Genomic DNA, 14,488 nt, shown 5'->3' on the forward strand with positions numbered 1-14,488 from the left:
TTTGAATCGCCCAAATCGGTTGAGAGATGAAAGAGTTATGAGGGTTTGAAATTTTGGAAAATATGTTGCTGTTTTTCTGCATTTATTGCAGAAAATCTGCAATAATTCCAAAACTTAAAACTCCGACGGAGTGCTCTGATCTCGTTCGGAACCCCGTGCACGCAAACGAGATATGCAACCATACCAAATTCGATATTCCAGACTCAACGGCGCAGTCGAAATTTCCATCAGAGGTCATTTCGATAAAAAGTGGGTCCCACTTCCAAAAGCCATTTTAAGTCAAAACCCACAAAAGGGCTCGGAAAGATATCGAAAACCTCCAAACATAAAAGAAGGGTCAATCTAGACCAAAATCGACATTTCGGAGCTAACCACGCTGACGGAATTCTCATCCGAGCGCGTTTACTCAGAATGTTGACCAAAGTCAAACTTAGGCTTAAACTAAGTTAAAACGCCTAATTGCACCGACTGACACTGAAAACCTCGGGAGTCATGTCGACCATGCTACTAGCCTAAAATGACCCTTCCGGAGCTGATGGAATCGTCAGAATTGGATTCTGATGTCATGTCCTTGAACTTTTGATCGAAAATGATTATTCAAGGTTCATAAGCTCCAAAACACAAAAACTCGCACCAAGACCAAACGAACGACCAGGTGACCGAACTGTCAGTCCCAGCAAGTCATAAATGACTTGGGGTCGCTATAGGAACGCTCTAAACGACACACAGAAGGCAAGACACAGAAATGACCATGAAGGTCATTACAAAAGTCCAAGCTAACCTCATGTATTGAAATCATTCATTTATATCTCTCTCCATTTTCTTCATCATGTCCTCAGAAAAAGCTCATAACTCTCAAGACTAGCGATGGCAAGGAATTCAAACTCGATGAGTCTATAGTTATGAGGTCACAAGTCATCAAAAACATAGTACAAGACGTGGATTGTGCTTCTAACGCCATCCCCTAACTAATGTTGATGGCAAAACTATGTGCAAAGTGGTTGAATATTGGAAGAAACACTCGGAGGAAGGTGTATCGAAAGAAGCATTGATGGATTTTGACAAGAATTTTGTGAAGGTGGATCAGTCGGTTTTGTTTTATCTTCTCTTAGCTGCTGATTTTCTTAACGATAAGGAGATGCTGGATGTAATGTGTCAAGAAGTTGCTGATAGAATCAAAGGTAAAACCCTAGAGGAAATACATAAAGAATTTGGTATCAAGAATGATTTTATTCCAGAGGAAGAAGAGGAGAATCGTAAAGAGAATGCTTGGGCTTTAAATGCTTATATAACGCTAGTGTTATTTTCAAATTTTGTTCTTTTTTTTTTGAATTTGAACTGTTTAGTTAGCTATATCTTATTTTATTTAGTTCTATCTTATGTTGTTCTTTTTTATAGAATTGTTGTTTGTTTTTATTGATTTATAAATTTATAATTTATGTTGGAAAGAAACTAAAGTTGTTTACATTAAATTTGAAAAAGAAAACATTCATTCAAATGGTTGAAAAATGAATTTGATATCTCAACAAGAAATAACTTTAATTTTTTTAAAATATAAAATATTTATGTTACTAGTTAACACATTTGTGGGAGAAGAGTTGGACTAAGATATAAGGATTACTAAACAGAGAACACAAGCCATACGTTCACTTTATTAATTATCACTATTGTTAGTCTTGAAAATGTCTGAGGATCTATCAGAAATGTCTCTCTACCTCTCAAAGATAGGGATAAAATCTACATACATCTAACCCTCTTCAATCCCAATTGTGGAATTAGTATTGTTAGTCTTGAAAATCGCATTAAGGAAATAAGCTAGAGTCTTAATTTCCCACTAATTTAGGGTAAAAAAAAACTTAGTGAAAGCTTAAATATGTGTGTACAACTTTTCAAACACCATGGTTAGATATTAGGGAATTTTTTTTCCTCCTAATTGAGATTTGGAAGGAGAAAAAAAAGGCTTCCTTTGCCTAATCTTACTCGGTCACATACATAGAGTTTAGGATTAAAGGGAAAATACCATAAGAAATACGTAAAGAATTTGATATCAAGAATGATTTTTCCAGAGTAAGAAGAGGAGATTCGTAAAGAGAATGTTTTGGCTTTTGAATGATTTTATAGTTATTTTCAATATTTGTTCTTTTTTATATTAAAATTAAAACAGTCTAGTTAGTTATATCCTATTTTATTTGGTTTTATATTCTATTGTTCCTTTTTATAGAATTGCTTTTGATTTTGATTGATTTATAATTTATGTTGGAAAGAAATTAAAGTTATTTATACAAACAACTTAGGGTTCGTTTGGTAGGCGGCATTAGAAGAAATGGATCATGTATTATGTAAGGTATTATTTAGTATTAGTGCCGGCAAAACGAGCCTATATTTTGGTAACCCGCCCATATTTTGATGGGTTGGGTGAGTGATTTTTTACATGGGTAAAATATGGATTAGCTAAATGGGTTAAGTTTCTAACTTTTATTCACTCAAAATTAATGACATCACTAAAAATAGTGTAACTTCTCTTCCTTTTTATGTTATTCTATAAAACTAATTATTCTTCTCTATAATTAAAAAGGTGAAGTCTTTGACCCTCCAAATATATGTATTTTAAATGTACATTTCTTTTGTTAATTATAATTATATTTTTTTATTTGTTTAATTTTATATTGAATAATAAATAATAGTGTAAAATAAGCAAATCATGTACTCCATTAGTGTTTGTCATTGCTTAAGCCTTAAAGTGCATTAAGCATGTTTTAGTCCTAAAATGCAAATATTCATTTACTTTGAAATTAAAAATATTTTCATCTTGTTATTACATTTTATTTTATATTGAAAAGTTATAGGATTTTTTTATTTTTATGATACAATAAAACTTAATGAAGCATTTTCAACATTTTTCATCTAAAAAAAGACTAAGATATTTTCTCCATATTGAATTCTTATGTAAAGTACTATTTATTCATGAAAATATGGGTAAATATGGGTAAACTAGTATTTTACCCAACTCATTTATTACCCAATCAATTTTACCCATATCAAATATGGTCAGGTTGAATTATTACCCATTTTTATGTTGACCCATTTTCAACACGCCCAAATTTGACCCAACCCACCCATTTGACCCAACCCGCCCATTTGTCACCACTATTTAGTATTATGTTTGGTAGGAATTTGGGCCTATGTATAGTTAATCAATGGATTAGTTATACCTCCGGTATTATAGGATGTATTACTAATACCTTCCATTTGGAGGTATTAGTAATATACATGATATAATACCATGTGATAAGTCTATGTAAAGACAAAAATATCCCTCAAATCATTTTAATTATTTTATTTATTTTCTTGATTTTAGATTTATATTTGTACTAGTAAATTTATTTATTCATGAAAATATGGGTAAATATGGGTAAACTAGTATTTTACCCAACTCATTTATTACCCAATCAATTTTTGCCCATATCAAATATGGTCAGGTTGAATTATTACCCATTTTATGTTGACCCATTTTCAACACGCCCAAATTTGACCCAACCCGCCCAAATTTGACCCAACCCGCCCAAATTTGACCCAACCCGCCCAAATTTGACCCAACCCGCCCAAATTTGACCCAACCCGCCCAAATTTGACCCAACCCGCCCAAATTTGACCCAACCCGCCCAAATTTGACCCAACCCGCCCAAATTTGACCCAACCCGCCCAAATTTGACCCAACCCGCCCAAATTTGACCCAACCCGCCCAAATTTGACCCAACCCGCCCAAATTTGACCCAACCCGCCCAAATTTGACCCAACCCGCCCAAATTTGACCCAACCCGCCCAAATTTGACCCAACCCGCCCAAATTTGACCCAACCCGCCCAAATTTGACCCAACCCGCCCAAATTTGACCCAACCCGCCCAAATTTGACCCAACCCGCCCAAATTTGACCCAACCCGCCCAAATTTGACCCAACCCGCCCATTTGTCACCACTATTTAGTATTATGTTTGGTAGGAATTTGGGCCTATGTATAGTTAATTCATGGATTAGTTATACCTCCGGTATTATAGGATGTATTACTAATACCTTCCATTTGGAGGTATTAGTAATACACATGATATAATACCATGTGATAAGTCTATGTAAAGACAAAAATATCCCTCAAATCATTTTAATTATTTTATTTATTTTCTTGATTTTAGATTTATATTTGTACTAGTAAATTTATTTAAATAAATTAGTTTACAAATTATTTAGAGAAAGTTGTTTGTTACTAAATAAATCTAATACAAATCAATACAAATTTGAAATATGAGTTGTTTATTTGTATATGAAATTTGTGATCTTAATTGAATATATATGTGTGTGTGTGTGTGTGTGTGTGTGTGTGTGGTTTTCTAATTATTTGTATTTTGAACAATTTAAAAAATTACATACATATTAAAACTACAACTTGCAATTTTTATGTGTAAATGTAGATAGTTTTCTTAACGATAAGGAGATATTGGATTTGATCTGAGTAAACATAGACATAATTAGTAAATGATCAAATGGTTATTCTATTGTTTTAGTTTTTCAATTACTTTTGTTGGAAATGTAGTCAAACATAATGATTTTAATAACTATCAGAAATGACTGGTCTTCTAATTGATGATTAAAATGATGAGTTTCGAACTTTCCTTGTAACTTTTAATTATATCATTATGCTAATAATCTAAGACTGGATATGTAGATATTGTAAAGCAAATTAATTGAACTTCAAAAAAGGAAAAATAATAAGTTTTGGTCTATTTAATATTTTGCTTTCCATATTCCTACCACAATTTTGGAAAGTAATTAAAATCTAATACACTATAAAAGACCATGCTTGCCTCATGTATTGAAATCATTCATTCATAGATTTCTCCATTTTCTTTGTCATGTCTTCAGAAAAGCTCATAACTCTTAAGACTAGCGATGATGAGGAATTCAAACTCAACAAGTCTGTAGCTGTAAAGTCAGTAGTCATCAAGAGCTTCGTACAAGACATTGATTGTACTTCTATTGTCATCCCCTTGCCTAATGTTGATGGCAAAACAATGACAAAAGTGATTAATTATTGGAAGAAACATTCGGAGGAAGGTGTTACAGAAGTTCAGTTAAAGAATTTTGATCAGGATTTCTTGAAGATGAGTCACTCAGAATTATTTGATGTTCACTTGGCTGCTAGATATCTTGATGATAAGCAGTTGGAGGAGGTAATAATCCAAGAATCTTTTGATAGGATCACAGGGAAAACAATAGAGGAAATACGTGAAGTATTTGGTATCGTGAATGATTATACTCCAGAGGAAGAGGAGCAGATCCGTAGAGAGAATGCTTGGGCTTTTAAATGATCTTATAATATTTCTGTTATTTCCTTAGCTATATCCTATTTTTATTTTTATTTTAATTCTGTTAGTTCTATCCTTTGTTGTTATTTTAATTCTGTTAGTTCTATCCTTTGTTGTTCCTTTTTGAAGAAATATTGTTCGGTTTTGAATGATTTATAAATTATGTTGAAAAGAAATTAAAGCTAGTTGTAGTATTCGAAAAAGAACATTCATTCAAATGGTGAAAAGATGAATTTGATATCTCAAAAAGAAGTATCTAAATTTATTCTTTCAATAAATTTGAGTTCTTTACTTTCAAAGCATATCCAATAGACATGATATGATTTCTTAATTTATTCCCATAATTTAAATTCTAGAAAGCCTCTTAACATAGACTTTTCTTTGAAGTTACACATAAAACAACAAAAATAATTTTTGATACTCGGGAATCCTCCTTTGAAAGACTATTAAAATTGCAAAACTAATATTGAGATTATCTAGTTAAAATTACACTTTCAGTTTATCTTTAGAAATATTATAAAGTATCTTCATATATTATAAGCATTTAAATAAAACAACAAAAATAGTAATAATAACGTAAGTTGGACTCTAAATTAATTATATGAAACTTCTTAAAATTCTTACTTGATTTACTAAGACAATTAGCGCGGCCATAATTTAACTTCATTTTCAACATCATTGAAGCAACATGCATACACCATTGAACTCCTTTTAAGAAAATTAGTCCGAACATAATTTAATTTTCTATATTTCTTCGTCCATCCAAATATAATTAGTTGATTGACTATGTTAAATACCTAATATATTTTAGACGACCTAGACAACTGAAATTTCGTAATTTTTGACGTCCAACTCAATTTCATATAATTAATTAAAACAAGATAGAAAAATCATGAAATTCCTTTTTAATTCAATGTTATATGATTTAAATGTCATTTTAGAACTATACCGACTGTCAACATTCCAAAATTGATACTAATGTATGACAATTAATAAACTATGATTCAAGGTTTTGGTGTTGGAGCTTAAAAAAGATGAATGACTTGATTGACACAACAGTACATCCTGTAGGGTAATAACAGGTGGGCTAAATATATTACAACAGAAGAAATCAATTATTACTGTTGCTATGAAGTAATTTGGGTAATATTCCAAATTTTAGTACAATATTTACTAGAGCTTCTCAAGTAAATGTATCAACGGCCAATTTTTTATTAATTTAAATGGTCGTATGTATATGTAATGTATCGATATTTTATAAATAATATATAATTGTTGGCATTTGTCTCAAAATTTATGCTGAAATGTCAAAATTGTTGATCTAAGCTTGGTATCAACATAGCCTAAATAAAATAATCTCTGTTTTATAAATTTACTAGCACTCAACATATTTATATCAAATTAATAAATTAGACGGAAAATGGCCAAAAATATTTTTAGACTATTTGAAATGATTTGAATATACCCCGCATTCATCTATTTGGCTAAAAATACCCCTCAATCAGCCTTATTGATCCATTTTTTCCTTACAGTTATCGAATTTTTAAAGTAATTATTATTACTATTATTTATTATATGACGTCTTCCTATATGATAAAAATAAATCTCCAACCCATGCATACAACCACACATGATCCAAATCCAATTAAACCTAATAATGAATCTACTAGTATCTCTTCAACAAAGATTCAAAAGTGTCTCTCAACTTCAGCATTTGGTGTTGCAGTTTGTTATACTATTCAGATTTTGAGTAAACTTGAAAAAGAAAGTATTTTTTGTTGACAAATGTTATTTAATTATTGCTCCAATGATCATTTGAAGCACATGATTGACAAATCACTACTGTACATTTTTCATAAATTTGATTATGATGATGATGGAATTCTCCCTTATAATGCATAAGGCTTTTTATTATTATTATTATTGATTTGTAAATTTTTAAAATTTCCAAAAATTATATTAAAATCTCCTTTGTAACTAATTATTTATTTTGTAAATGAAAATAAAGCCTTAAACTGTAAACAGAGAACAGTTGTTACTAACACACACATTTGTGGGAGAAGAGTTGGACTGAGATATAAGGATTACTAAACAAAGAACACAAGCCATACGTTCACTTTATTTATTATCACTATTGTTAGTCTTGAAAATGTTGAGGATCTATCAGAAACGTCTCTCTACCCCTCAAAGATAGTAATGTGTACATACATCTTACTCTCTTCAATCCCACTTGTGGAATTAGTATTGTTAGTCTTGAAAATCAAATTAAGGAAATCAGCTAAGAGTCTTAATTTCCCACTTATTTAGGGTAAAAAAAAGTTAGTGGAAGCTTAAATATGTGTTTACAACTTTTCAAAGACCATGGTTAGATATTACGAAAAAAATATTTTTTCTCCTAATTGAGATTTGGAAGAAAAAAAAAAGGCCTTCCTTTTCCTAATCTTATTCGGTCACATACATATGGTTTAGGTAAAATTTTCACAATTTCCTAATTTGACATGACCTCTTTTGTTTTTTCCTAATTTGACATGAACTTTTATTTTCGTTTTGACTTCCTACTTCAACTAGAACAAAAACCTAATACTCTATAAATTAAGCCCTTCAACCTCTCAACATTATAATCATTCAAATCTCTCCATAATATTCTTAATAAAAATAAATTAACATCTCTTATTCAAATATATTCTTACGATCATGTCTTCTTCAACAAAGTTGTTAACTTTAAAGACTTGCGATGGTAAGGAATTTGTACTCGACGAGTCGATAGCCGTGAGGTCACAAACTATCAAGAATATGGTTGAAGATGATTGTGTTTCAAACGTCATTCCCCTGCCTAATGTCCATAGCAAAACAATGACCAAAGTGATTGAATACTGGAAGAAACATTCGGAGGAAGACGTTTCCAAAGACATGTTGTTGGAGTTTGACAAGGCTTTTGTGAAGGTGCACCACTCGATTTTGCATGCTCTTATCTTAGCTGCTAATTTTCTTAACAATAAGGAGATATTGGATATAATGTGTCAAGAAGTTGCCAATAGGATTAAAGGGTCACCACAAGAAATACGTAAAGAATTTGATATCAAGAATGATATTACTTCCGAAGAAGAAGAGGCGATCCGTAAAGAGAATGCTTGGGCTTTTGAATGATTTAATAACATTACTGTTATTTTTTGTTCATTTTTTATTTTGTAATTAAAACGGTCTAGTTACCTATATCTTATTTTATTTTATTTAGTTATATATTATATATGCTGCTCATTTTTATAGAATTGTTCTTTGATTGTGATTGATTTATAAATTATATTGAAAAGAAATTAAAGTTATTTATACAAACAACTTAGTGATTGAAAATAGAGTCTAACTATTGAACTTATAAGAAAACAAATTATTGATTATGCTAGAAAAATCAATAAAATATATCTTAGCTATAATTTTACCTAACCATTAAATTAACAATTCTTGCTCTCTCACTGTTACAAGAAAATTAAATTGAATATTGATTCAAGATTCAAATTGCAAAAATATGTTTTTGACAGATTATAAAAAAAATGATTATTAAGAAATAAATATTGAGATACTCAAAAAAAATTAAGATAATTAAGAAATAAATTCTGAGATAATCAAACAAGATAGAAATAATAAATCAAACATATTAAAACAAGAGAGTATATAACTCAATCCCGTGCTATGCTTTAAATCAGAATTCTCACCGACCACTCGAACCATCTTCTGTTGTTCCTTTTTATAGAATAGTTGTTTGTTTTTATTGATTTACGAATTATGTTGGAAATAAATTAAAGCTATTTATATTAAATTTGAAAAGAAAAAATCATTCTTATAGTTGAAAAATGAATTTGATATCTCAAAATGAAATATCTAAATTTAATTTATTAATAATTTTGGGTTATTTTCGTTCAAAGCATATTCAATAGATTTGATATATTTTCTCAATTAATTGCCACAAATTTAAATACTGAAAAATCTCTTCACATAGCTTTTTTTTTAAGTTACTCATAAAACAACAAAAATGATTTAAATATTAAAAAATTCTTTAAAAGACTATTAAAGTTTAAAACTTAAAACTTAAAAAACAAGAGAAAAACATTATGGAGTTTCTTTTTTAATATAATGTTATATTGATCTACATGTCACTTTTAAAAATTTATTAATAATGTTAATTGGTGCTATTTAAACATTCTCCGCATAGAATTTTTTTTAGTAGAAAGCGCTATAGTCCGAGTGAGGTCCTACTTGGCGCAAATTCAAATTAATTAAGCTTTAATGCGGATATTAACTATTGGATGAAGAAACTAAAAAATAATGATTGGAGGAACGTATATATGTATCATCTTTCATTTTGCACAATATATAGTGCATCTTGCAAGGTAATAGTGGATGAGCTTAAAATATTACAATAGAAGAAATCAATTGTTACAATTGTATGGAAAATACTAGTAATATTTCAAATTTTAGGGCAATGTTTACTACGCCTTCTCAAGTAAATGTATCACTGAAAAAATTCTTATTAATTAAATGACTATATGTATATGTAATGTATCGATATTTTATAAATAGTTTAAGATTGTATATATGTATGATGTATAACTATACATTAGATATGTATAAATAATCACAAACATATTTATGTAATATTTATAAATTACAATGCATCTTCCTCACGAGTTGATTTTTTTTTAATATCGACTAGCTCAAATCTCCTCTAAATAGTCCTAAATTATAGATATGAACAAATCTCAATGTTTCGATTCTTTTAATATATTATATATTCACTAGAAATGATCAATTTACATTTGCGGTAGATCAAATTTTAAATTTTGAGATTCAAAATGTTTTAATGAATGATTTCAATGGACATCTGATTCAAATCTCAACAAAACTCTCCTAAAATATAGATATCATTATCTCCTCTCAATATTTCTATTCTCTAGATATATTATTCACTCAAAATAATTTATAGTTGCGACGATGTCAAATTTTATTTATTTAAACTTATCCAATTGCCGAAAGAAGATCTCAGTAGACATAGACATAATCAGTAAATGATCAAATGATCATTCTATTGTTTTAGTTTTTCGATTGCTTTTATCATAAATGTAGTCAACCAGAGTGATTTTAACAACTATCAGAAATGATTGGTCTTCTAGTAAATAATTAAAGAAACAATGAGTTTAGAAGGTGTTTGGATTGGATTAAAAGTTGGTCAAGCCTACTTTTAAGTTAGTTTTTGACTTCTAGAAGTGTTTGACAAATATGAAAAATAACTTAAAATAAGTTGAAAAGTGTTTGGCAAGGTCAAGAATGACTTAAAATAAGTTGAAAAGTGTTTGGCAAGGTCAAGAATGACTTAAAATAAGTTGAAAAAGTGTTTTGGCAAGGTCAAGAATGACTTAAAATAAGTCAAAACCAAAAGTAGGTCTCCCCTACTTTTTATTTTTTGACTTAAAAGTCATTTCAGTTTGACTTTTTATTTTTGACTTAAAAGATACTATTTATTTTTGACTTAAAAGAACTTTCCTTGTCACTTTTAATATATCATTATCATAAAAATCTAGATTTTGCAAAGCAAATTATAAACTTCAAAAAAGGGAAAATAATAAGTTTAGGTCTATGTAATATTTTGCTTTTCATATTCTACCACAACTTTGGAAAGTAATTAAAACCTAACACACTATAAAAGACCAAGCTAGTCTCATGTATTGAAATTATTCATTCATAGCTCTTTTAATTTTCTTTGTCATGTCTTCAGAAAAACTCACAACTCTCAAGACTAGCGATGGTGAGGAATTCAAACTCGATGAGGCTATAGATGTGACTTGTGAGGTCAGAAGTCATCAAGAACATAATACAAGACATGGATTGTACTTCTAATGTCATCCCCTTGTTTAATGTTGATGGCAAAACAATGGCGATTGTGGTTAAATATTGGAAGAAGCATTCGGAGGAAGGTGTTATGGAAGATCAACTAAAGAATTTTGATTAGGATTTCTTGAAGATGAGCCACTCAGAATTATTGGATGTTGTCTTGGCTGCTAGATATCTTGATGATAAGCAGTTGAAGAAGGTAATAATCCAAGAATTTGCTGATAGAATGACAGGGAAAACACTAGAGGAAATATGAGAAGTATATGGCATCATGAATGATAATACACCAGAGGAAGAGGAGGAGGTCCGTAGAGAGTATGCTTGGGCTTTTGAATGATTTTATAATATTTCTGGTATTTACTTAGCTATATCCTATTTTTATTTTTATTTTTATTTTATTTCTGTTAGTTCTATCTTATGTTGTTCCCTTTTGAAGAAATGTTGTTCGAATTTTATTGATTTATAAATTATGTTGGATAGAAATTAAATCTAGTTATATTATTTGAATTTTTTTTTTTTATCCTTTTAGATACATTATTCACTCAAATCTCCTCTAAATAGTCCTAAATTATATATATGAGCAACTTTCGATGTTTTAATTCTTTTAATATATTGTATATTCACTAGAAATGACCAACTCACATTTGCAACAGATCAAATTTTAAATTTGAGGTTCGAAACATTTTAATGACAGATTTCAATGGACATCCAATATAAATCTCCACTAAACAATCCTAAAATTTAGATTACATGGTCTCCTCTTGGTATTTCTATTCTTTTAGATACATTATTCACTCAAAATTGTTCAGATTGTGGCGATGTCAAATTTTATTATGTGAACTTACCCAAGTGCCTTGGGAAGATCTGAGTAGACATTAACATAATTAGTTAATGATCAAATAGTCGTTTTATTGATTACTCACAGACCAAATAAAGATTTTAGGTAATTAACTGTTAATTCGGTTTTTTTAATTAGAACATTTGACCAAATGGTCATTCTATTTAATTATTCCAATTTACTATGACTAGTAATAACATATCATTTAAATTAAAATATAAAATATCTAAATTTGAATTGCAATACAATTTTTTTGTTGAAAGATAATAATATATGACTTTTAAGTTTCACCTCTAAATTATAAGACTTAGAATAGTCTCTCCACTTATATAGTTCATGTTTGGGGGACAATTAACAACAAACAAAATAATATGACAAACGTTACTTCCTTCGTCTCATATTAAATGTTAGACTTTTCTCTTTACGTGTCTTTTAAAAAAAATCATAAATAACAAAGTTAGTTTTATTAATTTACCCTTCAAGAAACTTGCTTGAAACTTTACAAAATTATTTACCCTTTCAAAAAGAATTAATTGTCAGTAAAATAGGGGAAATGTAATTAATTTATCTTAATAAATAATTATGGACAACTATTTTTAATAATGTGGACAACTATATGGAACCGGGGGCCTAGGGGAATACTAGATTAATTAATTTTTAGTTTTTCAATTACTTTTGTTAGAAATGTAGTTAAACAGATCGAATTTAACAACTATCTGGTTTTCTAGTATATGATTAAAGAAATAGTGAGTTTTGAACTTTTCTTGTAACTTTCAATTACATCTTTATCCTGATTATCTAAGAATATGTTTGGCATCGCTCCTAAAAACACATTATTTTTAAAAACGCTTTTTTGAAATGGCTTTTTAGAGAAGTAACTATGAAAATAATAATAATTTGTGTTTGACTAATTCATTTGAAAAGAGTTTTTCATAAGCAAATTATGTTTAACTAATCTTTTTAAAAAAGTGTTTTATAGTCAAATTACAGAAAAGGACAATTATTAATGTACTTCTAATATTAAAATTATTTTATAGAGAGAAACTATTTCAAATATCTATAATAAAAAAATTAATCAAATTTTTATTTTTATTAAATTAAAATGTTTAAATTTCAAACAGTTATACTTTTTTGGAAGGCTGAAATCTTTAATTATTATTCTTTTCTAATCTTGTAAAAATATTATTGTTAACGTTTTTCTAATTCTGCAAAATAATACGTAAAATGATATTGTTAAATTATATATATGAGCAACTGTTGATGTGTAACACTCCATATTCTACGTGTAATAGTTCTATTTATTACGCTTAAAAAAACTTCCTTGTGGTATAGTTATGGACTCGGTTTCCTATGCAACTAGTGACAATAGAATAGATTTTAAGTGAACTGTCCGTAAATTTTAATGTGACCCGATTAAGTTGAAGTCGATGGAAGTATTTAAACTTGAGATCATAAGTTGGTATTTAAGTCTAAAGTTTAAAGTGGCATAGTGTATATAAGTTTTAAGTTAAGTTAAAGGTATTAAGGTCTAGAAATGGAATAAAATATTAAGGTGCTTGCTTGACTTCACTAAGCTAGTAGATGACAAGTAGGTGCATCACCTACTTTGACCTATTGACCAGCCCAAAGGACCAAGTAGGTGCATCACATACTAAAACTCTTTTGACCATGTCAAGTACACTACACCTACTTGCATTAATCTGGCCCAAGTTGAATAGAAGAATAAGGGGAAAATGGACAGGCAAGGCCCAATCTTTCCAAGCCCATAAGAAATAATTTGAATGGAAAAGTAGGTGCATCACCTACTTAAATGTGTGGCCTAAATTAAAGACACATGTTTGGCTGCAAAAGAAGTACAAGAAAGGTGGCAAAAGGCCCAATGTTCTTAAGTCCAAAAAGTCCCAAGTGAAAAGTCCAAGTAGGTAGGTCACCTACTTGAAAAATTATGGCCCAAAATGAGTGAGAAAGTCAGCCAAAGCAGGTCCCTTTAAAAGAGATTGATATCAGCTTTTTCCAACCATTTTTACTTTGCCAAAAATCTGATTTCTAGAGCTTTCTCTCTTCTCTCTCTTAACTTCATACAACATCTATTAAATACCATTAGGGTTCTTGAATATTAGGGAGTTCAAGCTATTGGAAGGTATAATTTAAGACAAGTTAAGGAGGATAACCTTTACATTGAAGAATCCAAGTCTTAGCAAGTGATAGTTCTGTCCAGCAAGGTAAGCTACTGCAATTTTTCCCCTCTTGTGCTTGATTTAATTAGGACACTTGGTATGTGTTAGTGAGTTGGAAATTGTTACTTTTACATGGTGTAATATTAGTGAGGATGTTCTGGTGATTAGTGCATGTTGGGACAGCCATGGAGGGGAGTCCTCTTTAAATTCAGTTATGAGCTTGTTTGAGCACTT

At 29.5% G+C, this 14,488-nt stretch overlaps 2 protein-coding genes and 1 pseudogene across 2 annotated transcripts; all 3 read left to right on the plus strand.

The window, feature by feature from the left end:
- Positions 1-745: 745 nt before the first annotated feature.
- On the plus strand, positions 746-2,243 carry LOC107060594 (SKP1-like protein 11; annotated as a pseudogene).
- A 2,660-nt stretch (positions 2,244-4,903) lies between these two features.
- LOC102581632 (SKP1-like protein 1B) lies at positions 4,904-5,359 on the plus strand. Its single transcript, XM_006347117.1, has one exon. It carries the CDS (start codon positions 4,904-4,906, stop codon positions 5,357-5,359), a length of 456 nt encoding a protein of 151 aa, XP_006347179.1.
- A 2,691-nt stretch (positions 5,360-8,050) lies between these two features.
- Positions 8,051-8,503, plus strand: LOC102587699 (SKP1-like protein 11). The gene has a single exon (XM_006347054.1). It carries the CDS (start codon positions 8,051-8,053, stop codon positions 8,501-8,503), a length of 453 nt encoding a protein of 150 aa, XP_006347116.1.
- The last annotated feature ends 5,985 nt before the right edge of the window (positions 8,504-14,488 follow it).

The sequence above is a fragment of the Solanum tuberosum genome, unplaced genomic scaffold (assembly GCF_000226075.1).
Source record: "Solanum tuberosum cultivar DM 1-3 516 R44 unplaced genomic scaffold, SolTub_3.0 scf00083, whole genome shotgun sequence".
Taxonomy (NCBI): domain Eukaryota; kingdom Viridiplantae; phylum Streptophyta; class Magnoliopsida; order Solanales; family Solanaceae; genus Solanum; species Solanum tuberosum.